At 32.4% G+C, this 25,238-nt stretch overlaps 1 protein-coding gene across 1 annotated transcript in view; it reads left to right on the top strand.

The window, feature by feature from the left end:
* Positions 1 to 25,238, top strand: part of LOC143075856 (uncharacterized) — a 44,038-nt gene that overhangs the window by 3,959 nt on the left and 14,841 nt on the right. The window contains exons 2-6 of the mRNA XM_076251442.1: positions 233 to 269; positions 3,834 to 4,172; positions 9,201 to 9,551; positions 23,577 to 23,633; positions 24,876 to 25,154. Of these exons, the coding sequence (XP_076107557.1) occupies positions 233 to 269; positions 3,834 to 4,172; positions 9,201 to 9,551; positions 23,577 to 23,633; positions 24,876 to 25,154 (1,063 nt within the window). The remainder of the gene's footprint in view (positions 1 to 232; positions 270 to 3,833; positions 4,173 to 9,200; positions 9,552 to 23,576; positions 23,634 to 24,875; positions 25,155 to 25,238) is intronic.

Raw genomic sequence — 25,238 nt, 5'->3', positions numbered from 1 at the left:
TATAAATTTTGTGGTTATCATTAACAAGTTCGTAATGCAGCTTAGTAAAGTTCTTTGTTTACTACCGATGGAGTGTGGGCTAGAAAAAAGTTCATGCATTTCTAATGTGTTTTTTTTTTTTTGGTTTGTTTCTTGTTTACTTTTTGGACTCAAGTTGAACTATGAAGAAATATTTACACAAACCAGGTAGTTGTTACACAAAAGATGAACTTCAAAAACACTTTTTTTGTAGATGGCGGAAACCGATCTATACAGAGGTTTACCTGAGAGTAAGTAAAGTATTTCAAATAACAAAGTATAGTAATCCATATTACACTGAATATTAGAGTTATGCATGTTTGATTTGGAATCGATTGACATGTAAAAAAAAAACACCTCTCAAGATAAAAAAAAAACAACAACACAAAACAACGATAATTTGAAAAGTATAGAAAAAGACTATTAAATCTGAAAATCAAGGTCGAAGCAAGTGATCTCATATAATTCTAAAGGTTCGTAATAATTGCTGTTAAAGTGCTTATAGTGAAATTATATAACTCAGCTTACTCTTCTTTGACGGTCTCTTGTCAAAGGTCAAAATTGTGGCATTACGGCATTTAGGTGTGATTTTTTTATGAAAATGTGTAGAAGTTCAAATGCCAATTGTTTCAGTTTAAAATAATGATGTATTTTTGACGTCATAAATGAAGGCGAATTTCGTTAAAACCTTGTTTTTTTCTCTCCATAATTTGGCATTTATTTTTTCTCTTTATACCATTTTCTTTACCTTTTAACAAAAGTTTATAAAGTCGAGAGTGCACCACATATAAAATCATGAACAAATGTTACAAAAGGAGACACATTCTAGAAAAAAATACTAAATTGAAATCTATCACAGGCCTACAAATTTGTAAATGTGACGATTGTATACAATCATTCTTGTAAACTTTCGAAAAAAGTACATTTTATATTCATTCACAAAGGATTCACTCAAGCAAATGAATTTTACAATAACATCCCTTCAAAGTTCGTTTATTTGGGTAACTTGTTCCATTAGTTGTTTCGAATTGAAACACAGTTAGAAGTTTATTAAAATGAAAATAGTATACGTTAATTTCTAGCTATAAGCTGGGTGCATGTTGAAAACTACTAGCTGTTCAAAAGTTTATTATTACTCAGTAATTTTACATGTAACGTTTACTAAAAGGACGATACCGGGATAACCAGGCCCTGGGTTGAAGGGCTGTTTTCATTTAGTAACAATTTTGGGGTATTTAGGAGAAATATGTATGTTTTTATTTTATTCAAAGCTTGGCTTGTGTAAAACGTAGGTTTTTTCTGTCGTCGCAAACTGAATTTACCTAGCAACGTGTATTGCAGCTAAAATAACAGATATCTGCGACAGTAAAATCAAGATTTTCGAAAGTCAAGTTTAACGCAATACACTTATCTCCATTAAATTCAATTTTAGTAAATATTTTTGCTTAAAAATGCCATAAACCAAAAGGTAAAAGTATTAATACGTCTATATTTATGTTTGTAATCGTCACATTTTTCAGTTGTCAAATATATTGTAACAGTTTCGCAAACCTTTTGGTTAATATGCTTGATTGATGAAATGTTGACAAAAAGAAGATTGTGATCTGAGGCACAGACTGTTACTCTTTGTTTATTTTATGAGAAATCAAATACTAAAACATTTGAAATTCAAAATGTTGCCTTTTGATTTTTGATTTTCCTTTTTGAATTTTCCTCGGAGTTCAGTATTTTTGTGTTTTTACTTTTTCCTTATTTACGGACTTGTAGAACGTGCCATCTAACGCTTTTTTTTACGTGCATTTAAAATTATCGTTCCAAACGACTTGTATTAAAATAAACGTATTTCTTGTCGTATGAAACGCATATATCAAAAAAAAGTTGAAAATGTGTTATATAGATATATGAATATGTGGTATTAATGCCAATGAGACAACTTAGGCCGTGTTCACATTGACCTAAACTCGGTGTTGTGTAAGTGTAACTCACACGTAAACTAAACAAAATTACGTTCCCATTGATAAAACTCAATGTTTACATGTAGTGTAGATCATGTTTTGTCTACATGCAGTCGATACTCGATGTAGGCCTTGTGTAGATTAAGTGTACACAAAACTAGGCATTTAAAACATTAGTTACACCGTGCATATTTAAAGAAGAAACGATTTTTGAATAAAATTGATATTTATAACAGTTATTAATAAAAGTTCTTTACAAAAATATTTGTCTAAACTTGATAGATATTTTTTTTTAAACAAACTTAATGTTAACAGTAGCTTTATTAAGCCCTTATCAAGACTCAAAGCAGCATCATGCCGGACACATAATTCATTTCAAAATTAAGGTTTTTTGCCGAATCGAATTGACTTACACAGAAATATTTGCCACTGGTCTTCACTTAAATAAGAGAGCCATGGTGTAGTGCATCGGACTACTAACATAAAGGTTCCTGGTTCGATTCTCGTCTGGGATGAAAATTTCAGGAACTGAATTTTCGGCTCTTTGCGAGTATGGTCTCGAGGAAACGATGATAGTCCGTCGGAAGGGGACGATAAATGGCCGACCCGTGTTAAGAGAGAGCATATCTCTTGCACGTTAAAGACACCCTTGTAGATTTCGAAAAAGAGCAGGCTAATGCCGCTACAAGGCAGCACTCGCATCCGCAAAGTGGAAAGGGATTAATATAAGTTGCAAAACTTGTTTCCCAATTCCACTATAAATAAATATGTTTAAACTAAACTCAAATAACGATTCACTTATAAATGCGTTACTTAAAAAGTGTGAGGTAAATGTATTGTTTGTCTAGTATCTCGGATCCGTAAAATAACACTTAAAACTAAACAAAAAAAACGTTATCCCCTCCCTTTGCCAAATACTCCTTGGAGAAGAAATACCATTTGAAACAAACAGAAAAGATAGAAATGTAGTGATCCCTAAAATATCAATCCTTCTTCTTCGTCTATAAACACACTGCTGCAGCCTACGTTTTCTCAAGCTTAATCGAGACATCTTTAGTATCATTAAACTACTGCAAATCATCAAAATGTCTTTCATAAAAAAGCAACCACTTAACTTTAAAAAGGGGGGTATTTTGTTTATTTATCTGAGTCAGAAAGTCAGAAATTTTCCCGCGCAAACGTAATATTCAGTTGGGGTTTTTTTCGATGATGGTGATCAATTTTTTTTTTCAACATTTAACACTATATTGTATGGAGAAACTCTTTATTCAGATTTTTTTTTAATCATCTGTAGGACCAGATTTTTTTTTATCGAAATACCGCCCCCCCCCTCCCCCCCCCTTCCTCCCCCGATTTGAAGTCAAATGATCGTTCCCTTACTACTAGAAAATATGTCCGAAAACTTTGCATTCGGTTCTACGTAATGAACATTTAAATGACATAGAGTTTATAAGTGTGAACAAATCTTATGTACAGGTAACTAAACAAGGTGTATAGATGTGAACAAATTCAATGTGAAACCAATGGCCAGTACATTAAACTAATTGTAAACATGTTTACTGTACATGGAGTTTGGTGTGAACACGGCCTTAAATGGCTAAGTGTTACTATACAACAAGTGTCCGTGAACTTTCTTCAAATAACCAAATCATTTAAGCTGTTAATGGAAAGTTAACTATGGAACGCATAGCAAATATATATAAAAGAATGTTATGGCTCTATTCACTTATATTGTACGTACTCTACGTGATTGGAATACCACAGATGAGATAACTTAGTAAATTTGGCACAACACTTGATCTGCCATCTTCGATTGAAAATTATGATATAATAGATTGGTTTTTTTCTATCTTCTTGCAGACCATTGCCAAATTATTTCGAATAGACGACTCAAATTCAGTCATGTAAGTGTTTCGCTTTTGAAAAAAGTTCATAATTATGAAATGCTATGTAGTGAAATAGAGGATCTTCCACAAGTACTCTTACATTTGATGCAAAATGATGTTATAACAGAAGAAGAATTGAACAAGGTTAATTCCGAAGAAAGAAGAAGGCGAGGAGTAGCCGCACTTTTAGAAATATTGCTTAAAAGGACTACTGAACCTTGGTTGGAGATTTTTTTAGATTGTCTAGAAAAGACTGGACAGCGTCATGTTATCGACAGGTTGAAAAGGCGAACACCTCCAAACTCACCAAGCGGTATGTATTTTTAAGGATAATATCCATAAGGCTACTTTGGAATAAAGAAAGAGTTCAACACATTAACTTTATCACACATGTTAAACAAATTATTCAACAAGCACTAATATCAAAATACCAAAAGCAAAATTCACTATAGTTTTTACGAAGAAACACCTCCATTTGTTAAATAAACTCTAGTAATTTGTTTTACTGCTGAAACAGACATTTCAAACTGAACAACTCTTAAATGACTGAACTAACCTCAAAGAAGAATGTCAAGATCTTTTTCAGCTGATCAGTTCTGTACATGATCACAACACTTACTTACTCACGATCGATTGAGTATCAGTCAGTACTGGTTGAAGTAATTAATAATTAAAAAAAAAATACCGTTCAATCCAGTACTGTTATCTACATTTTAGTACACGTCAGTTCAACGATGAAATCGTTTTTTGAATATTTTCAGAAGCGTTCGTACCAAGTAAATCTATCAATTTGGACATAATTTCATATTCCGTTCAGAGTTATAGTGCCTAACAAGATTATGTGAGGTAGACAAAATGTCCAAAAATATGCATATCGGACATATTTTGATTTTATTCATAGGCTACTTTAGTTTTGGATTAATTGCGATTACAAAATTCCAATGAGACTGAAAAATGTTTTTTGTTTGTTAAGATAAACAATGATTTTACCAGGTGTAGTCGTGCATAAAATGTATTTCTGCATTTCTCTTCGAAAAATGACTTGTTTAATGGAATAAAAGGTCTCATTTGTAAACTTTCTCTTTTAATCGCAATAGGCAATTAAAAAATACTTTATCTACTGTGTATGTGGAACATTTTGTGAAAATATAAGAAGTGGCATCTCTTAATTTTCATACCTTTAGCATCATTGATAAAACATAATATGGACTCATCCAGTTTATATGTCATTTGAGTTTCTGTACACATTCATAAAATTGAGTAAGGAAATGGGGAATGTGTCAAAGCGACAACAACCCGACCATAGAACAGACAACAGCCGAAGGCCATCAATGGGTCTTCAATGTAGCGAGAAACTCCCGCACCCGTAGGTGTCCTTCAGCTGGCCCCTTAAAAATATGTATACTAGTACAGTGATAATGGACGTCATACTAAACTCCGAAATTATACACAAGAAACTAAAATTAAAAATCATACAAGACTAACAAAGGCCAGAGGCTCCTGACTTGGGACAGGCGCAAAATTGCGGCGGGGTTAAACATGTTTATGAGATCTCAACCCTCCCCCTATACCTCTAGCCAATGTTGAAAAGTAAACGCATAACAATACGCATAATAAAATTCAGCTCAAGAGAAGTCCGAGTCCGATGCCAGAGATGTAACAAAAGGAAATTAATAAAATGACAATAACACACAAATAACAATAACACACAAATGACAACAGACTACTAGCAGTTAACTGACATGCCAGCTCCAGACCTCAATTAAACTGATTGAAAGATTATGTCTTCATCATATGGATATCAGGCACGTTTTGATTTAATCAATATACATGTATGAAAAGCATAACCAGTTTGACGGTAGACTAATTATAACTCAATTTTAATCAAATTGCGCAAGATTATATAACATTGATAAGTGATAGGATAAACTGGGTGTTGAAGAAAATGGCAGATATCTAAATTTTATTTTTTGCAATAATGAATAAATATTTGCCAACAAAAATTTAGCTATAATTTCAAAAACATGTCGTTCTGTATTGGTATATTTTTAAGATCATTAATTTGCGTATTTAAGGCAACAGAATGTTTGTTAATTGAACATAGATGGCTGATTATCTAACTTCATTGTTAGGGGACAGCTGACCCACCCCGGGTGCTGGACTTTTTCGTTGTGTTGTAGACACAGGAAAGACCTTCTGTTGTTTTCTGCCCTTTGGTCGGGTTGTTGTCTCTTTGACACATTCCCCATTTCCATATTCAATTTAATCCTGCGTTAGATTTTTTTGTAATTATTTTACTGTTATTTTTCATTTTATCACTAGATTCGACTATATTCACTATTTTCACATTTTGTTACATTTCCGTGATATATATCCTACTAAAGCAGATGACTCCTCTTCATATTTGTTTCAAAATTTCATAAGGATAATTTTTCTAGATCACATTGAAAACCACAGAAACATGTTGGGTGAACTAATTTCTCCTACTTGCATTCCAGTTTTGAAATGTTTAACCTTTAAAATCCCATCTTATAGGAAGATATGATTCCCTTGATCGAATACAGTAATTTGATGTACAAAAATCATAAAGGATTTCAAAGTAAAACACTGAAAGTTTACCCTAAAAATTATTTTAAATTACTCTTCAACTTCTCTTGCATCCTCGGCTTTCAAATATTCGACTTTGAGCGTTCCTGACGAAGGTAAATCGTAAAAGCGCTTCTGACGCATAAAATTATTTAACATATGTTTTTATTTATTTCATGTACAGTATCATATGAAAGTAACCCAAAAGATTTTGAATGAATTATTATGTATAAAATGTTTATTGATTCATCTAATATGTAAAATATTAATTTTCATACATATTAAAATGCAGTTAAGAAAATCATTATTGATTTCGAATTTTGGATCAAATTATGTTAAAAAAAAATTCTCGGGATTTAAAACAATGAAAACCAATAATATGTTCGTTCCTGTCTTTTTATGAAGGAAAACCGGAAGGTGATGAAAAACATCAGGAAAAAGCATGATGTAAGGTTGGGTGAATAAAAAACAGTACATGAAGCATCAGGGTAGAATCATTGTCCATGTTTTACATAGTGAGGGAATGATTAAAAATAATTACGTTACATGTATGTTTCATTATAACAGGCTAACAGGAATCTCACGTCATTCTGAAATTAACCTTCATTTTAAAATGAACGGTTACAATCATGATGCCTCGAGATTCAACAATAACATGCACAGTTAATTAAAATAAAAACTTGATAGAAATCGTTTTTTCATGGTCCTAGTAAACAAATATATTAATAAGTATTACATTTATATAGTTATGAAGATTTGACCGTGAGAATTTTTTTTTTAGAATGAAGCGCGACTTCGTTTCATACAAAATGTACTTCGGTCAAAGCTTTTACAATGAATGAATTTACAAACAGAGGCATTCAATACTTATATATACTATTAAATGAGAAGACCTCATTTTGTGTGTCGCTTCTCTTCCTTCCAAGAAAAATTCATCATTATGCCTCTGTATCCTATAGGTACCATGCATAGAAGCATTTGTCATCCTTGCTTATGATTTTCTAGTTTGGGTTATTTTTTGAGAAAAACAAAAATAAAGGCGTCCGGATATTGTTTCCGTCATTTAACAGAGTTTTAGAGTACACATAATTTTCATAAGTACTTGGGAACAGGACAACTATTTCGCGTTTTTCGGTATACTATGTATACATGTGTATGTATACTAAACTAATATGATCATTATTACGTATACTATAAATAAAGTGCATATAATATATTAGTGACCGCCGTGGATAGCAAACTTGGAATTGAATTAACCGAAAACCAAACAATATCGGACTTTGGAAAAAGGTGAAGGGCTATAAAATTGTCTTGTTCGAAAGTAGCATTACAGAAAAACGCGAAAATAAATGAAATCAACAGAAAAAAAAAATAACGGAATTTGGATAAAGGGCTAAATAAAATTGGCCAGCCCCAAAGTACATATAAATTTTGATAACTTTTATGAAATTCTTCAGCCGTAATAAAACATTTACAAAAATTCATCCTACAACAGTTTACATGTATTCAACCACGAACTAATTGCCCGCGATTTCGCGGATGTGTTCTAGTGTGAATTAAGATTTCCTTCAATGCTTCTAAAACAATTGATAATGAACGAATACAAAGCCTTCGATGTAAATATTGCTATTGAAGCAAAAGATAAAAAGTCTCGTATTTTTATAAGTAATTTAAATAATTCTAACAAAGGTATTAAATATACTATTATTTTTCAGTCTTTGAATTATGCGACACTTATATACAAATAATAAGATTTTCCATTATAAAAGAACAATAAAATGCAATGAAACATTGAACTTAAACCCAACTAATCATATGATTAACTTTGAAAAAAAAATATTGTACTAATAAAACTTGCTTCTTTCCAAGATGTTGGATCTCTTTAAATCTGCACTCTTACTTAAGTTTTGTATACTTAACTTATCTTCCTTATTTGTATGAAGCTATATAGGTCAAGTGGCGTTATTGATTTCTGATAGGCGGTAATGGTAACGTTTCTTCTGTAGCTCAGTCCATATCGCTAACTTGGATATTTATGATGGCTCGTTTCAAAGCTGAGACATTTTCACATATGTGGTTAAATTTTCGGTGTACTAAGGGATATTTATTTTCCCGTAAATTAGCATATCCCGAAAACCCTTTCGTGATGCGGCTCGTCGTGGTAAATTAAATCCCCTTTTTCACAAAATAATTTATTTACAAATTTAATACACTTTGAACACATTTAATAGCTCCATAGTTTTAAAACATTTATTCTATGGTCCTCTTCTTTCCAAATCAATACAAATGGTTTAGCTCAGTCATTTGTTAAAAATAAAAACATATCAAATATCATTACATAGAAATTTTTTGTTTACGCATAACTGTTGAGCTCCTCAATTAGAAGCGCGTTAGGGATATTGACCCCTGTGTTCTTTTATACGTTTGTTTTACTTTGAAACTGATTTATATTTTGCATGCATAAAAGATTTTTCTTCTTTTCGTTTGTTTGCATGTCTATATATGTCTTTCTTACTGATATAATATCAGTTGTCTGTTAGGATATGTTTTTGTAAAGTTTTGTTATCAGAATTACGAATTTTACCCATCTGTTTTTAACTCCTTCTCCCTGCTTCTGATAAGAAGAATGTAGAGCTTTTTTTATTGTACATGAGAAAAAAAATGGTTAAATTACTTAATAAGCAGCAACTGTTTTTATTTGCATATGTTGTTTTTTCTTTATTCTTGGTTAACATTGTTATCTTATAACCAACAGCTATACCGGCTTTGCGAAAGAAAGATTATATGCAAAGAGTGATGCTCTTTGAGGAAGATGCAGAAGATGCGATGAGAAGAAAATATGATTGCGAGCTGGTCAAGGCCACTAGAGACATTTTAAATTCTGATATAATATCGATAATCAAGGGATCAATAGTTTTTATACTTGATCCATCATCTGAAAAGGCCATAGAAGATTTGTGGCAAAGAAACCCCGGCAGTCAGAAAATTGGAAAATTTCTTCATATGATTCTAAATGACTATGAATGCAAAGAAAAGTTTACCGAAAGGAGGATTATTCGAGTTGAACTTACAGAGGAACTGAATGCATTTCATTGTCGGGTTCAAAGTACGTATAGCCTATTTTCTACTTTCAAATGCAATTTTATTATGATATTTTCAATGATTTCACATATGTTATTGATGAAGATGATAATGATGATAATACTTTCACGCGTTGATTTATAAATTTACGAGGAATTTAACAAAACACCAGTCAGGGGGAAATCCTTATTGTAAGAGATAAAGTTAAAAAGCTTATAGATACATTTTAATGGTACATGTGAGTGATGTATCTCTAGAAATGCATATGTGTTTGACAGATGATGCATTTAATTACTGCGATAATTAATGAAAATGAAAACAGAACTGAATTGCCATTGCAAGCAATAGCGGATGTCACCCTTCCCCCTATTGCCACTAAGCGGCAGCCATTTCAAACTTGTTTAACAGTAAATGCACAAATATGCATGGCTATTCATCTTTTTGTAAATGTTCAGTATATTCAGAGCATTTTAAAGTATTTCATATTTATACCGTTTCCATGACAACGACAGCCATTTTGAAAATTTCAAAGTCAAAAGTCTCATCTTAACTTGTCAGTTACCAATAATATTAAATTTCATTAAGTTAAAACCATTTTGAGAATTTTTGACATTTTTGCAGTTTCCATGGCAACCGTGGCCATTTTGGAAATTCCAACTTCAAAAGTCATATCTAGACTTTTTTTGAATTTGTTTGTTAGCTTTTTGGTCATGAATGTTTGTCTCTAATATTTAATTAACTGTGCATTTGTATTCAGATATCGCAGATCAAATTTATTCGTTCATTGTTTAATCATACGTTTTTTGATTGAGTTAAGTCTGCCAATTGATATTTTATCGTATGTTTTTCTTTGTTGTGATGTTATGCTATTGTTTCAGAAAAAGGGAGAAGGTTTGGATCCATTAAAACGTTTAATCCCGCTGCAAATGTTTGCACCTGTCCTAAGTCAGGAATCTGATGTACAGTAGTTGTCGTTTGTTTATGTAATATATACGTGTTTCTCGTTTCTCGTTTTGTTTATATAGATTAGACCGTTGGTTTTCCCGTTTGAATGGTTTTACACTAGTAATTTTGGGGCCCTTTATAGCTTGTTGTTCGGTGTGAGCTAAGGCTCCGTGTTGAAGGCCGTACTTTAACCTATAATGGTTTACTTTTTAAATTGTTATTTGTATGGAGAGTTGTCTCATTGGCACTCACACCACATCTTCCTATATCTACTGACAGTTAATCATATCAAGTTTCATCAATTTTGAAGCATTCTGAATTTTTTGCTCCTGTATCCATGGTAACATAGTAGTTCCAATGATTATCAAAATCATTCAAAACCTGTATATAGTGGACAACTATATTGCATAAAAATTTGATGATTTTAAGTTCAAGCATACCAAAGTTATTCACAAAACCCGGAAGTTTTTGGAGCATTTTGGCCTTTTTGCATTGTTTCCATGGAAACGGCAGACATTTTGGAAATTCCAACGCCAAATTCCACATCTACCAAAGTTGCTCATCGTTATGCTAAAGTTTCAAAAAAATTGGAGCTTTTCCATATTTTTGAAATTTTTGGTGTAGTTTCCATGGCAACATAGCAGTTCCAAATGTGCCAAAATCATCCAAAACCTGTATATAGTGGGCACTTACATTGTATTAAAATCTAAAGATTTTAAGCTTAAGCATTCTCAAATAATTCAAGGAACTCCAAAATTTTATTTTTTCAACCTTTTTCCGTTTCCATGGTGATGGCAGCCATTTTTTAGTTCAAATTTTGCACAGACTCTGGGGAGTCAGGGTTCCTTGTTATAGTGCACCATCATTCGGATTGGTACTTTTGGCTCTGAGAAAGCGGGCGGACAAAATTAGGTGGAAGTATAATAATAATAATACAGAAAAAGAAACAGAGGAAAAGCAATATGTCACCCGACATTGTCGGTCGGGTGACATAATAAAGATTAAGCAACCACCTGAAGATATACATGTAATAGCCCAAAACAAATTATTTAATTTTAGACAAATCAATCCGTCTCATGAACCGAGTTTCATCGTTTTTTTTTGTAAGGGAAACTCCGTCATTTAAATTGAACATGCACTTTTGGGTTAATATATCATTAAATATAATTCTAAGTAGGTGTGTTCCAACTTTATCATGAAACGTTAAAAGGCTTTTATAGGGTTTATACTGTCATCTCATAATTAATGTTATACAGGAAATACAATGATCCGTAGGGCGCAGCTTGATACGACCGCAGAGGTCGAACCCTGAACAAATGGGTCAAGTATGGACACAACTTTCAAGCTTGACAGAGCTCTGAATTTGGATTGTGATTAAATATTTGACACATCATAGGTTTCTGACACAGAATGAATGTGGTCTAAGAACTTAAAAATTTTAATTTGGACATTTATCTATTATGGTCTGTAAGGATTGCTGCCAATCTTTAATTAAAAAACAATATCTTTTTGGTTTCTAGATATTAAATAATGACTAAACAACTATTTAAGGTATCAGAAATTATTATTATCAATAATAATAAATACAAGTAAATAAAGTACAATATTTTAAAACGGTTGAATGTGATTTCGAGTATGTGTTATTACCCTCTTGAAATCTCACAAGATCGGTTCAAATTCGTTTTGCTATAAGAAAAGTCCGGTTTTTATAGGGGTTAGCACGCCTTATACTTGCGTGTAAGAACATAAGTTCGTTACCGGTCAAGGTTTATCATGTAAATCACTGTCAGTACGTACATAAATATTGAATTATAAAGAAAGCAAGCACGATTTCGTACGTCTCGACACCGATTTAACAATATAAAGCATGTAAATACAAGTAACTAAAGATATGTAAGATTCATAACAAGCTAGAAAACAAAGATTTTATTCGAACGCCACATGTTGGCGGAATTTCGAAACATTGATTCGGCAACTGTCAAATTTGCAGTGAACGACGAAACGTTTACAAAAAGGTGCTGCCGTGATATTTAACGTTCACAACACTGCCCTTCGTCAAAATAGAATTTCGTCTCGAAATTTAAATAACTACGAAATATTAAATCATTATATACAATCAAACAAAATTTAAACAAGCACCTGCTGTCTCAATAGAATATTAAATGTAAGAAAATTTGTTCTTGTCTTAATCACGAATAACCTTATATCAAGATTTATGACACGTATAATGGTAGAATTGTACCAACGGCATAAAAAAAAAATACATATAAATCATGTCAACAACTTTCTGAATTAGTGTCTTTTCAATATAATAAAATGTTTTTAAAATTTTCAACGTCTTCCTTTTCTAACAGCTTCACTGTATTATTGGTTCGTCTCTTTTGGTCTGTCTGTGTATCTTGTGTTCTTTCTCTTCCTGTGTCCTCTACTACCCTTTTCTTCCTTTTCCTCCAACCTTTTTGTGTTTCTTGAGTTACCTGCTTTTCATTCCTAAGTTCTTTATTAGTTTGTTTTAAATCTGTTTTACGGAAACTATATTTTATTTGACTCACTTTTTCCTCCTGACAGAACATGTTTCCGTCTTCTTCTATAACTGGAACATTTTCATTTTTGTCTGTTACTGGAACATGAACAATTCCTTCCGTAACATTTACATTCTTTTCGTAAGATTTACATTTTCTACTGTAACAGTTACATTTTCTTCTGTAAGATTTACATTTTCTACTGTAACATTTATATTTTCTTCTGTAACGTATACATTTTCTTTTGTAATATTTACATTTTCTTCTGTTAAATATACGTTTTCTTTTGTAACATTTACATTTTCATCTGTAACATTTAAATTTTCTCCTGTAAAATTTTCATTTTCTCCTGTAAAATTTTCATTTTCTTCTGTTACCTTTACATTTTCTACTGTAACATTTACATTTTCTTCTGTAACATGTTGCAACAGTTCAGGCAACATTTGGACATCGACCTTGTCCGTCTGATTACCCTTATAACTTGCACTTATACAATTTCCTATATATTCACACATGTCCTGCGTTCTTGCTCCATGGGTTCTCTGTCATCTGCCACTATCGGATCTACCACTGAATCTCTGGTTGACAGGAACTCTTTTCTTTCCGCTTCTTTGTAAATGACTAGCCCAGAATTGGTGTCCTTTTCTCTGACTCTAGCTACTTTCATTTCATCAATTAGGTCACAGCCTAATAACATGTGCTCTTCAATGGGCGCTACATAAACTGGCCATTTGAAGGTGTCAATCCCCAATAAACTTCCACCTCTGTAATCCCTTCTGTTGTCAAGTTCTTTCCGGCCTCAGCAACTTCCAAATTTCTTGCTGCTCTCCTTAGTTTTGGTCGTTTACTTTCAGGCATCTGCTTATACAACTTCTCACTTAGAACCGTCACCTCTGCTCCAGTGTCAATAACTGCGTTCGTCGCACTCTTGTTAATGAACACTGGAACTCCAATGCTAGCTGCTGTCACCCGATCAATGCTAATATTCTCTTCTATCCTTTTGATCGCTTCTGTGCTACCCATTACCTCTTTCGGTGTGTTCTCTGGTGTGTTCTGTTGTATCTCTTCAGACTCCTTAAACAACTTATCTAGGTCCTGTATATCTTGGCTATCTTCTTCAAATGATCTCTTTACATTAATCCTCTTGGTGTGTTCTCTGGTGTGTTCTGTTGTATCTCGTCAGACTCCTTAAACAAATTATCTATACGTCCTGTATATCTTTGCTGTCTTCTTCAAATGATCTCTTTACATTAATCCTCTTGTGTACCCTTCTGAGCATCATTGCTGTTAGTAAAACCTCTGTTTTCTGTACTGCTTTTGCTTTTTCTTGGTTTTTTACAGTCTTTGATGTAATGCCCTTCTTCATTGCAGTTGAAACATCTTGTGGTTCTTGTTTTTGCTCTGTTGTCTTTGTTATACTGTTGGTTTTGCCTATAACCTTCGTTAACATCAGGTTTGTTAAATTTCGTCATTTCTTTCTAAATTATCGCCCTTACTGACTGGGTAGTGGACTGGGTGATGGAGTCTTTCATCCCTCTTTCAAATTATGCAAGTCTCTCCTCAGTTACATATCTTTTCCCACCAACTTTCCTTATTTCAATATCATCTTCGCCTTCATCTAAATCAACAGTTTCTTGTGTACTAAGTTGACGGATGTTTCTGTTTCTATTCCCTCTTTTATAAGTTTCATTTAAAGTTACCTGGTGAATAGCTTCAGTCATACTGGTAATCCTCTTTGTCAGTAATTCCATGGCAATGCTCTGGTCAGATAATCCTCTTACCATGTACTCTACACTCAATGTACTGTGAGTGGCTGCGTCAATAGTAATAGACCGTCTGACTAGCATTTCTACTCTAGATGCATATTCATGAATGTTTTCTTTGCCCTGTTTTCTTAATGTGTGCAACTCATATCTATACGTCTCTGGATATATATGGTCACTAAATCTATTCGACATAGCTGCACATAGCACAAAGAAAGATCTTTTGGTCTCCGGTGAGAGGTAGGAAGCATAAACCATTGCCTCATCTTTAAGTGCTGTTACTAATTCAATGGCTTTAGTATTAGTATCCCATCTGTTTTAATGAGTTTTCAAAATTATGATGATGTTGCTGTGGTCTGCCATACTGTTGCATAGGTAACCAGTTTGGTACTGAGGAATTGTTTGGATACTGCAGGTAGATTGGACGTTGCTGGATTTCAGGCATGATTGTACTCGTACAAGAATAGTTTAGACGATGCTGGATCTCAGATATTGTCGTATTTGCATAGACATATGATGGTTGTTGTTGGGTCTCTGACAATATTGTATCAACGTATGTATGTGTAGAACGTTGCTGGGTGTCTGACGATGTTGTGTTATTATAGTAGTAGGTTGGACGTTGCTGGGTCTCTGGCAATGTTATATTATTACAGGAGTTTCTGGAATGTTGCTTGGTCTCTGGCAATATTATATTATTACAGGAGTTTGTGGAACATTGCTGGGTCTCTGGCAATGTTATATTATTACAGAAGTTTGTGAAACGTTGCTGGGTCTCTGGCAATGTTATATTATTACAGAAGTTTGTGGAACGTTGCTGGGTCTCTGGCAATGTTATATTATTACAGAAGTTTGTGAAACGTTGATGGGTCTCTGGCAATGTTATATTATTACAGAAGTTTGTGGAACGTTGCTGGGTCTCTGCATAACTATTTTGTCTACTGATAACAGGGTCAGATTTAATCTGAGTGAAATGTTGAGCAATATTCTTCATATGAAGGTTTTCATTTCTTAATGGCTCTAACTCTTGTCTCATCTTTATCATTGCTTCAGTCTCACATGATTTCTGAAGGTTTTCATTTCTTTATGCCTCTAATTCTTGTCTCATCTTTATCATTTCATCACTAACATGATTTTTCTCTTGGTATAGTCGCTATAGCAATATCACTCTTACTTTGAGTTGGGAAAAGAAATGGGTTTGTGCTTACTTCCCTTTGAATATTATTCGCAGTACTATTAAATGGCCTTGGGCTTGAATTTATCTCCCCCTGGTTTAAACTAATAGCCTGGTTTGAGGCTGAACAATTATGAGAAGTGACATCCCCAAATGAGCCGGTATCCATGTTTGTAGATGCAACAGACCAAGTGGGAATGATTGGACTAGCTAATGCGGTAATTCCCCTACTAAGTGAATTGGACCTCTGTGGTATACGAGATCTGTCTCTTAAATTATGCATCGTACTTTTAACTGCGAAATGGAATCAAGAGTTTCAATTTACTAATCAACTTGGATTAAACTTTATCCTTGTCAATCTTGTACTTTTTCAGAATTATTCAACTTAGATTACTTTTTATCCTTGTTGAAATTGAAAAAGAATTTCATATGCCTTACTTTAAAAACACCTTTTAAATTGTGAATCTATCCTTACTTTGTGAAATAGACTATATAGATAACAAATTTGAAAAAGACTATAAATTTTCCAACTTTGACCTTATTCAAATATTATATATCTATAAAATAGATTTATATTTATCCTTGTTGTAAAAAGGAAGCTTTTGAAATAGACTTAAACTTAAAACTTTGAAATAGACAATAGTTTTTACAACTGGACCCTTTTGAAAAATGATAGTCTTAATATTTAACTTCGATTCAGATTTATCCTTGTTAAATATAGACTCATAATTTTAAACTCATCTTGAATTAAAATTTATCCTGGTTGAATATGGTATTTTCTTTTATTATATTGAAATTTCAACTTAGATTAAAATTTATCTTTGTTGAATTGTACCCCTTAACTATTTTATTTAAACTTGGATTTATATTTATCCTTGTTGATATATGTTCATGTTTTAATTACTCCTTGTTGATATAGATTTTTTAACTAACTATATTATTACTTTTCAACTAGGATAAGAATTTATCCTTGTTGAATTTTAAATTATAACCTTTTCAACTTGGATTAGAATTTATCCTTGTTGATATAGATTTTAACTAACTATATTATTACTTTTCAACTTGGATTAGAATTTATCCTTGTTGAATTTAAAATTACTTAAATATTTACTATAATCTAATTTATATTCACCAACTGTACTATCTATTTCTTTCAGCTTTCGTTGAAGTGTCTTTCTTTTATGTTCAGTTTTTTTTTATGTGTAACCAAATATTGTAACATATGGACAGTAACAGTGTATGTACTTATCAATTGCGTGCCTAATAAAATATTCACGTAGATTCTTGAAATTTTCTTAAAAAGAAAACTAAAATCGCTGCCAATAGTGTAAAGATAGTTGCCAATCTTTAATTAAAAAAAACAATTTGGGTTCTATATATTAAATAATGACTAAACAACTATTTAAAGTATCATAAATTATTATTATCAATAATAATAAATACAAGTAAATAAAGTACAATATTTTAAAACGGTTGAATGTGATTTCGTGTATGTGTTATTACCATCTTGGAATCTCTCAAGATCGGTTCAAATTCGTTTTGCCATAAGAAAAGTTCGTTTTTATAGGTCTTAGCACGCCTTATGCTTGCGTGTAAGAATATAGTTCGTTACCGGTCAAGGTTTATCATGTAAATCACTGTCAGTAGTACATAAATATTGAATTATAAAGAAAGCAAGCACGATTTCGTACGTCTCGACACCGATTTAACAATATAAAGCATGTAAATACAAGTAGCTAAAGAAATGTAAGATTCATAACAAGCTAGAAAAAATTAAGATGTTATTCGAACGCCACATGTTGGCGGATTTTCGTAACGTTAAATCAGCAACTGTCAAAGGAGTAGGTCCGGTAAGGGCCGATTTTGGCCTCAAATTTCAGGTTCGTCCAACGAAAGTTTTTGGCCACTTTTTAAACACTTAAGTGTCTATTTCAATTGATTCGATTAGTTTATTTGAAAGATTTTAACTGATTTAGTCATTAAAAACGCTCTGATTCAAGCTTAAATACGAAAAATCTATCAAATATGCCGAAAAACGTCACTTTTCAGATGGTTTTTGTCAAAAATGAAAGTGGCCGCATCCGTGTTCATCCTCAACCTTTACATATGTTTTGTATTATCATCAAATACAACTTACATTTCAATATTATGAATGAACACGAATGCGGCCACTTTCATTTTAGACGGAAACCGTCTAAAAATTAACCAAAATGCTAAAGTTTTGAAGATTTCAGTAATTTAGCATGACTTAATGATGCTAGAACGCGATATTTGTGCATTGTTTTGTCAAAAACAGCTCATATTTATGTAGCAGAAGCAGTTTACTTTCCAAAATATAGCTTACAGATTACATTTTCACAATTTTCCAAAACTGCTATATTTTGGGGCCAAAAAGGGGTCTTACTGAACCTACTCCTTTGCCGGGAACGACGTAACGTTTACAAAAAGGTGCTGCTGCGATATTTAACGTTCACAACATGGTTCAATATCCAAAATCTAAATACATGGGTAGATTCAGCAAACAAGGAACCACAATAATTCAATTTTTTATAGCCGGGTCAAATGGCTATTCGGCTAAATGTAAATCAAGAAGGAAGATTCGCTCCTTAAACTTTTATTTTAGCAGTCCGGCAAGACCGAACAACAATCTCCAAACTAAATGTAATGTAACATACAAACAATAACAATATATATAAGCACAATCAATTAAAGGATTAAGAAGATTAACAGATGACAAATTAGAAATAACAATAGATTAAAAGAGTAATTAGTGTCCGACACGTATTTGAAAATTATAGTCCAAACTGTCACATAGAATGAATAATGAAATAAATAGAGTAAATGCATTTAAGACCTTTGTCCAAGATTATGACACATAATCCGTGTAAAACACATATGCCTAAATTTACGACAAAGTCTAGAATAATTAAATACATGCAAAACCTAAATATACATTAAAACAATTGAAATACTAAACTGTTGTTTAAACACTAATTTCATTGCACTTTTCAAATATTCCGGTCATATATTCCCGCGGCCTCTGAAGACACGTCCCGGGTCTTAATATCATATTCAACTGAAATTGTTCCTAAAGTTTCTTCTGTGATTGTAGCGTCCTCTGTAACGATAGTTTTTATTTGAATAATTATCTTCTCTTGTATTTTTCCGAATATTGTCCAGTTCGTCTTCTAGTGTTGTAATTCGATTCAACATACGTTCTTTGTCGCGCTGTAATTGATATTGCTTGTCGATGGCTTTACATCTTTGATCGTATAGCCGAGAATGAACTGCTTTAAGATCCGTATTGCGTTCCTTTAATTTTTGTATTTCTTTTTGGTCATCTGCGTTTTGTTTTTGAAGTTTTTCTAAATTGCTAACGACACTGGAATGCTTTTGATTTATATCTTTGAACTTCTTCTCATAATGCACACTTTTAATTTCAAATTTAACTCTCTCTGAATGCACTCGGTCGTGCCTGAGTCTTACGTTGTCAATGAATTCTTTATCATAATTTAAGATTGGAAAGAAGTCCATCAGTTCTATTGTATTCAGTTCCGCACATGGAAACATTGACATAGCTTTATTTTCTTTGAATATCCTCATCCTTTCTGCGTCGCGGCGTAATTTTGATTTCGATTTAACTTTGACAACTTTCACGTCCGGTTGTCTGTGAAAACTACACATTCTGGCGAAATGTCCAAAATTTCTGCACTTATAGCAAAACGATGTTTTTGCTATACATTGTTCAAAATGAAAATGGTTGTTAACAGTTTTTCCACAAAACTTACATAGGCAGTTGTCCATATGCTGAAAGTTTCTTGTCTGACAGGTAGTTCCATGATCAGGCATCTGGTATCTCCAGTTTCGGCCAAAATTTCTGGTTTTCTGCGTATCCATTTTTCTGTTTGCTGGGGGATCAGCTTCACAGGTAGAACAAGGTATCCGAAAGATGCGTTGCCCGTACGTCCTAACACCAGATATAGCCGGGTCAAATGGCTATTCGGCTAAATGTAAATCAAGAAGGAAGATTCGCTCCTTAAACTTTTATTTTAGCAGTCCGGCAAGACCGAACAACAATCTCCAAACTAAATGTAATGTAACATACAAACAATAACAATATATATAAGCACAATCAATTAAAGGATTAAGAAGATTAACAGATGACAAATTAGAAATAACAATAGATTAAAAGAGTAATTAGTGTCCGACACGTATTTGAAAATTATAGTCCAAACTGTCACATAGAATGAATAATGAAATAAATAGAGTAAATGCATTTAAGACCTTTGTCCAAGATTATGACACATAATCCGTGTAAAACACATATGCCTAAATTTACGACAAAGTCTAGAATAATTAAATACATGCAAAACCTAAATATACATTAAAACAATTGAAATACTAAACTGTTGTTTAAACACTAATTTCATTGCACTTTTCAAATATTCCGGTCATATTTTGATGAAATCAAACAAAAGGTTTAATTTTGGACCCTTTGGACCTCAATTGGACCATTTTGATAACGGGCCATAAAAACAAAAATCTATATACACAGTTAGATTCGGCATTTCAAAGAACCCCAATAATAAATAAATTGTTCAATTTTTGATGAAATCAAACAAAGTTTAATTTTTGACCCTTTGAATCTCAATGTGAACCAATTCAAAAACAGGGCCCGAAATCCAAAAACTTAAGACATGGTTAGATTCAGCATATCAAAGAACCCCATATATTCAATTTTTGTTGAAATCAAACAAAGTTTTATTTTGAACCCCGATTTGGACCAACTTGAAAACTGGGTCCATAATCCAAAAATCTAAATACATGTTTATTCAACATATCAAAGAGCCTCAATAATTCAAATTTTGATGAAATCAAACAGAGTATAATTCTGGACCCTTTGGAACTCAATGTGGACCAGTTTAAAAACGGGGCCCAAAATCCAAAAACTTAATACACTGTTAGATTCAGCATATTAAGTAATCCTAAGAATTCAAAAATAAAACAAACCTCTTTGAAATTAGTCAAGAAATGACCAAAATAGGAAAGTATTCTTTTGGTCCGTAATTCCTAAACATTGAGGGCCATGACCCCCAAAATCTACCTTAAGGTGTAATACCACCATTGATTTTCCCCTATTAGTCTTCGTTAAATTTGCACTTTTCAAAGAAATGTGTAGAATTTATGTTTGTTCCAAATAAAGAAATACTTGGCATGAGTACAGTTTTGTCCTGTCCAGTACTATAGAAAAAAATTCACAAAACATTTCATTGCATATAAGAAACGAACCATCACAGGAATTTAACCAATCAAATTTCTTCCCATATTTTTTCTGTGTACAAGGTTTGGTCACCATGTAACCTCAAGATTACAAAATATTCTATAGAAATCCCAAATAAAAAAATAATGGTGCTTTAAAATACCCTAGACATATGTTTATGACACAGAAATATTTTACTGCAATAAAATGTAGGATTAATTACCTTCAACTGTCAAATTCAATGGAATACATTTTTTTTTACCTATTTTCGTATACAACCGGATGTGACGTACCATGATTTGGTGGTATTACACCTAAAACTTCCTTATTTGGTATGGACCATTATGGTACAATTTCCGAAAGATTCATGCACTTATACATTGATTTCTTTTCACTTATACAAAAGTTATTATCCGGATACCATCTGTCTACGGACGACGCTGAGGACGACGAAGACGACAACGACAAACGTAGACGACGTGATACCAATATACAACAACAAAAAAACTGTAAAAATACCCTTTAATAAACTATGTATATTATGAATTGCCATGTCTAGGTTTTTCCAGTGCGCAAAAGGTGTTATTCTTAAGGCATTCGATCCCTGCTCTTCATACATTATAAATCATCAGACATATCAAACTATAGATACACAACTTTCAGCTACCTTTAATAACCGTAAGAAGACCTTTCCAGTGTACAAATGGTCTTTTCTCAGATGTTTTGCCCTTACTTCTTTGTATCACATATTGTTTTAAGGTTTCAAATTACTAAAGTATAATCTAAACTACAATTGCAACTATATAAACAACGAGAATTGGTGTGATTCCCAATGAGACAAAAGTCCACCAATGATCAACGAACAACGATCTTATTAATTTAAATCACCATCCAAATATCAGCAATAATCAAAGCCTAAACAGTAAACATCCCGTATATGATCATTTAAAGGTCACGGATAAATAAAAAGTTGGACCATTTAAAACAAGACAAAACAATTCAAACGAGAAACTAACGACATGATTAATGTAAAAATTATGAACGAAATTAAGGTATGAAAACAACAAACAAAAAAAACCATTGAAATACCAGTACATGCTCCTGACTTGGACAGAATATTGCAGGGTTAACATGTCAGCGGGCGTTCAACCCTTCCCTAATCCTAGGACAGTGGTGTAACAGACAAACACAAAAACTGCCGTTAATTGGGCTTTTCGAATGTCGCCATCTTAAAGGAAAACTGAACGCAAGGGAAAGAAATAGTTAACGTGTCGTAAATTTTGGGACAGTTTCTGTTGTGATTCGTTGTTATTCATAGGGTACTATTCCATTTGTAATTCACAGCACAATTTAAGTTTTCTACTAAACACAAATTCCCTATATGTATACATTTTTACATAAATCCACAAACTCACTCTCAGGTCAAGAACCTACAGAAAAAAACATTTTGTAATTAGCCAACTAAAACTAGTTTCAAATATTATCATCTAAAAATAGATCTAGAAGGTACAACTTGCATATTTGATTTTTTAGTAATCTTTTATCACTGAGAAAGACTTTATTATTGTTGCAGCAATTGATATACGGTTAAATCACGGGTTTTTTTCAAAACACAGCAATTACCTCTAGAAGCACGTAATTACTATGAAACATAAATAAAATCATTACACGCTATAGAAATAATTATCATAGTATTAAGTATTTTGCTTTTGTTCAAAAGTACACACATTTTGTAGAACAATTGCTGGAACCCGAGATGCAACTAAATCCGACAGATTTTTATTCGGTCAGGAAGTCGATACATAGTAAAAACCTGTAAATATTATATAAGCTACGCAGTGGTAATTGTGATTGTTTATTATTTGCCTTTATGGGAATCGTTCATCCTTGAAAGTAGTACAATTTCATTCCATAAATATTCAAAATTTACCCTTTATTCATATAGCATCCATACTAGATGTGTGGCTGTATTGTCGTTGGGTACGACCAGAACACACTTTTCGTATTACAAAAATTGACGTATATTCAACATAGTTTGACGTTCTGTTTCTCGAAACGTAAAGCACACATATCTTCGGTATTCTTATCGTCATTTAATAATCACATATCAGCAGTTTTACATTATGGATCATCCCTCCTGCATATTCAAGCAAATGCAATAGGATTAAACTAAACTGCAATATTCATACACTTATTTTTTTAAATTAATGAATTAGGTTTAAACTTTCGAATGCCCAATAATTAATGTATGCTTTCCTTGCTATAAATGTTAGGCAAAATATAGTCCAAAACAAAACATTTACATCTATCACTATTGGCTTTCAAAAATGATCGAGATTGTTTTGAAAAATAAATTAATGAACTAATGAATATATTTTTTTTTCTGTAGAGTCAAGTCACATGTGTTATGACTATGTTTTAGATACGTCTCCATATTCCTGTTCGGGTAAGTCATCAATTGTAAAATGTCGTAATTGTATTCCTTAAATCATTTGCATACTTTATTTTCACACTTTCAATAGAATATCGTTATTTGGCTTTGTGCATGTTGTGTCCATATCAAACATATGTCAAAAGACCCGACCAATTCAAAGGAACTGCCTGGTGTATTTACAAAACAATAAACGGGTAACAAATATAATGATTTTTTTTGTGTCATTACACAAGGAAATGTTTTTCTCTGATTGTTTATGACGTCTTTAAACTAAATCCATTGGATGTTGATTGTGTACTGATTGAAATTTTAGTCTTAGATAAATAACTTTTGTACTAGTTGTTGTTGGCTTTGAACTAGCTGTCATAAACTGCGAGTACAAACAAAACTTCTTTGTGTCTTTTTTTTGTTTTTAGGGATGTTTAAATACCATGCCACATCCAGTCTGATTCTTTCGATATTTTTCTGCTTCGTATCGATCTGATGAATGAAGCCTTTTTCAACTAGTTTTGTTTAGTTTGTTCTTAATTTGTGCTTCAACACCAGGTGCTATTCAAAGTAAGGGGATGACTAAACGCCAACAAACATGGTCAACCATGTCGCAAGTCAGGAGCGTGAAATTCAGCGGTTGCCGTTGGTTCATTTCTGGTTTTTGATACTTTGTAAAAAAAAATTGGATGAAGTTGATCTGACTTGAAAATCGCTTTTACAACCAATGTATTTCTTTCATACAAAGCCCCGACTCATCATCCGTGTTTTGTTATACTTTTGGTGCTTTCATGTTTTATCAAGACTTTAACCAATTTATAATGTTTTTATGATTTCAAATAAATGTGCTACGAGCACCATTGGAGAATTAAAAAGTGCATCTGGTGCAGTAAAATTGTTACACTTTATGTCAAAATCAAAGATACCGGGATTATAATTTAATGCGCCAGACGCGCGTTTCGGTAATATAAGACCATTCCAACAATTCTGTTAAACTGTAATTAAATTGGAAAATTTTATTATTAGTCTCAGCATATTCATAAGAAAAAATAATCTCCATAACTTTCAAATATTTGTATATCAAGCAAAAGTACTTCGTCAGATTTAAGTACTGAACATTGTAACTGTTTATACAAACCGAGATACAGAAATCTTATTTTCAAAGCCTTTTTTTTTTTTAGTTTTACATAATGAATTATTAATATATATGTGGTTATTCGTTTTTCATATGCTTATTTTTTAAAACTTTTATAACAAAATTTTTAGAGTGCTTCCGAATAACTGTCTTGGAATGCTATGAAAGCCTATTAGATGAAATAGAGACTAAGATGATTCTGAAAACGTTCCATGGAAAAGATGAGATTGTCCCTGATTTCATCAAAAAGGCTTGTATTTATGAAAAAGAGAAGCGATCAAGAAAGGAACGTGCGGAAATATTTTTACAATGCATTCTAAGGCACGAACAGCTGTTAATGGATTTCAAAAACATTTTCCATGCGACATCAAAATTTCGCATGCCTCTAGTTACCTGTGAAGCACATGGTGGTAAGTCTCATGACTATATATATATATATATATATATATATATATATATATATATATATTACATTCATTTGTAGGATCCTATAC

Source organism: Mytilus galloprovincialis, chromosome 1 (assembly GCF_965363235.1).
Source record: "Mytilus galloprovincialis chromosome 1, xbMytGall1.hap1.1, whole genome shotgun sequence".
NCBI lineage: Eukaryota > Metazoa > Mollusca > Bivalvia > Mytilida > Mytilidae > Mytilus > Mytilus galloprovincialis.
This window is presented reverse-complemented; position numbering and strand designations above follow the sequence as displayed.